The 2,210-nt window shown below is 33.2% G+C and overlaps 1 protein-coding gene across 1 annotated transcript; it reads left to right on the top strand.

The window, feature by feature from the left end:
• Positions 1 to 34: 34 nt before the first annotated feature.
• LOC114635249 (zinc finger protein 501-like) lies at positions 35 to 1,552 on the top strand (the record flags this gene model as incomplete). Its single annotated transcript, XM_028783926.1, has 1 exon — positions 35 to 1,552. A coding segment is annotated over one exon (1,518 nt), but the record flags the coding sequence as incomplete, so codon positions are not given.
• Between the last annotated feature and the right edge of the window lie 658 nt (positions 1,553 to 2,210).

Below are 2,210 nucleotides of genomic sequence, written 5' to 3'. Positions count from 1 at the left end.
TGATAGTTGAATCACTTACTATTCATTTAAATAACCCTTGTCATCCCGAATTGACCTTTTTTCAGAAAATCATGCTATATGTGGAAAGTATGGAAAGGACTCGATTCAAGACACACATCACATTATCCATGAGGATGTGTATATCCAAGAGAAGTCTTTTAAGTATAATGAGCTTAGCAATATTTTTCATGAATCGACCAAAAGTACACCATATAAAACTATCCACAGTGATGCTTCTCTTCAATCCTCAAACCTAAAAAGACATAAAACTGACAACACTAAAGAAGTTTGCAAATATAAAGACTGTGTAAACTGTCTAAATGTGTGTTCTATCATGAGACTCAATCAAGGAATCCATGAAGAGAAGAAAGAAGATAATATAAATACAGAATTTGATAAGGTTTCTGTTTCTAAACATAAACTTGAGCTGAAGCAAAACAAGACAGATGTGAACACTTACAAGTACAGTGAATTAGACAAACGCTTTATACAGAGAAACAATCTTCAAAGTCAGCAGAGAATTTATTCAGGAAAGAAACCTCACAAATGTAGTAAATGTGGCAAATGCTTTACCCAAAACTCCAGTCTTAGTATTCATGAGAGAATTCATACAGGAGAGAAACCTTACAAATGCAGTGAATGTGACAAATGTTTTTCCAGACAATCCCATCTTAGTATTCATCAGAGAATTCATACAGGAGAGAAACATTACAAATGCAGTGAATGTGACAAATTCTTTACTGACAAAAGTAATCTGAGTGTTCATCAAAGAATTCATACAGGAGAGAAACCTTACAAATGTAGTGAATGTGGCAAATGCTTTTCCAGACAATCCCATCTTAGTATTCATCAAAGAATTCATACAGGAGAGAAACCTTACAAATGTAGTGAATGTGACAAATGCTTTTCCAGACAATCCCATCTTAGTATTCATCAGAGAATTCATACAGGAGAGAAACCTTACAGATGCAGTAAATGTGACAAATGCTTTACCAAGAAGTTTAGTTTGAGAAGGCATCAGAGAATTCATACAGGAGAGAAACCTTACAAATGTAGTGAATGTGGCAAATGCTTTACCAGACAATCCCGTCTTAGTATTCATCAGAGAATTCATACAGGAGAGAAACCTTACAAATGCAGTGAATGTGAGAAATGCTTTACTGAAAAAGTGAATCTGAGTGTTCATCAGAAAATTCATACGGGAGAGAAACCTTACAAATGTAGTGAATGTGACAAATGCTTTTACAGACAATCCCATCGTAATATTCATCAGAGAATTCATACAGGAGGGAAACCTTACAGATGCAGTAAATGTGACAAATGCTTTACCAAGAAGTTTAGTTTGAGAAGGCATCAGAGAATTCATACAGGAGAGAAACCTTACAAATGTAGTGAATGTGCCAAATGCTTTACCAGACAATCCCGTCTTAGTATTCACCAGCGAATTCATACAGGAGAGAAACCTTACAAATGCAGTAAATGTTACAAATGCTTTACCAGGAAGTTTAGTTTGAGAAGGCATCAGAGAATTCATACAGGAGAGAAACCATGAAAATATAGTGAATGTGACAAGTGCTTTACTAAAAAATTCAATCTTCATTTTTATCATTGAGTACATACAAGAGAAATACCATACAAATCCCATGAATAAGAAAAATGGTTTGCCTGAAAATCCCATCTTAGTATTCATCAAAGAATTGATATGGGAGAGAAACCTTACAAATGTATTGAATGTGACAAATTTATTACCCATAATATAATTCTGGGAAATTATCAGAGATTTCATACAATTAAGAAAATTCAGAAATGAAGTGAATGAGACAATTCTCTACAAAGAAATATCTTAAAATTCATTATGGAATCCTTACAGGAGAAACACCTTAGAAATGTATTGAAGGTGTGAATCCTTTACTTTTGGTCTGTCTGTTAGAATGTAAGAGAGAATACATACACATGAAAATCTTAACAAATGTAATGTACGACAAAATTATTTGACTTCATTTCAGGTCAGAGAAACCATTTAGTAATTTTTTATGAGAAAAGTATTTCTGCTGAGAACAATGTGACATATGTTTTATTCAAGGTATATACTTTTCAAAATTTGAGGTTCCACACTAGAGAATTAGTGAGATTATGGAAAACTTTTATAAACCTTTGTGTAAGTGTTTTTCAAGCCTTAGATATTGTCAACTATTTATTCTTGGGGAAAC

Source organism: Grammomys surdaster, unplaced genomic scaffold (assembly GCF_004785775.1).
Source record: "Grammomys surdaster isolate TR1022 unplaced genomic scaffold, NIH_TR_1.0 72233, whole genome shotgun sequence".
NCBI lineage: Eukaryota > Metazoa > Chordata > Mammalia > Rodentia > Muridae > Grammomys > Grammomys surdaster.
Note: the sequence above shows the minus strand (reverse complement) of the source record. Positions and strands in the feature narration are given on the sequence as shown.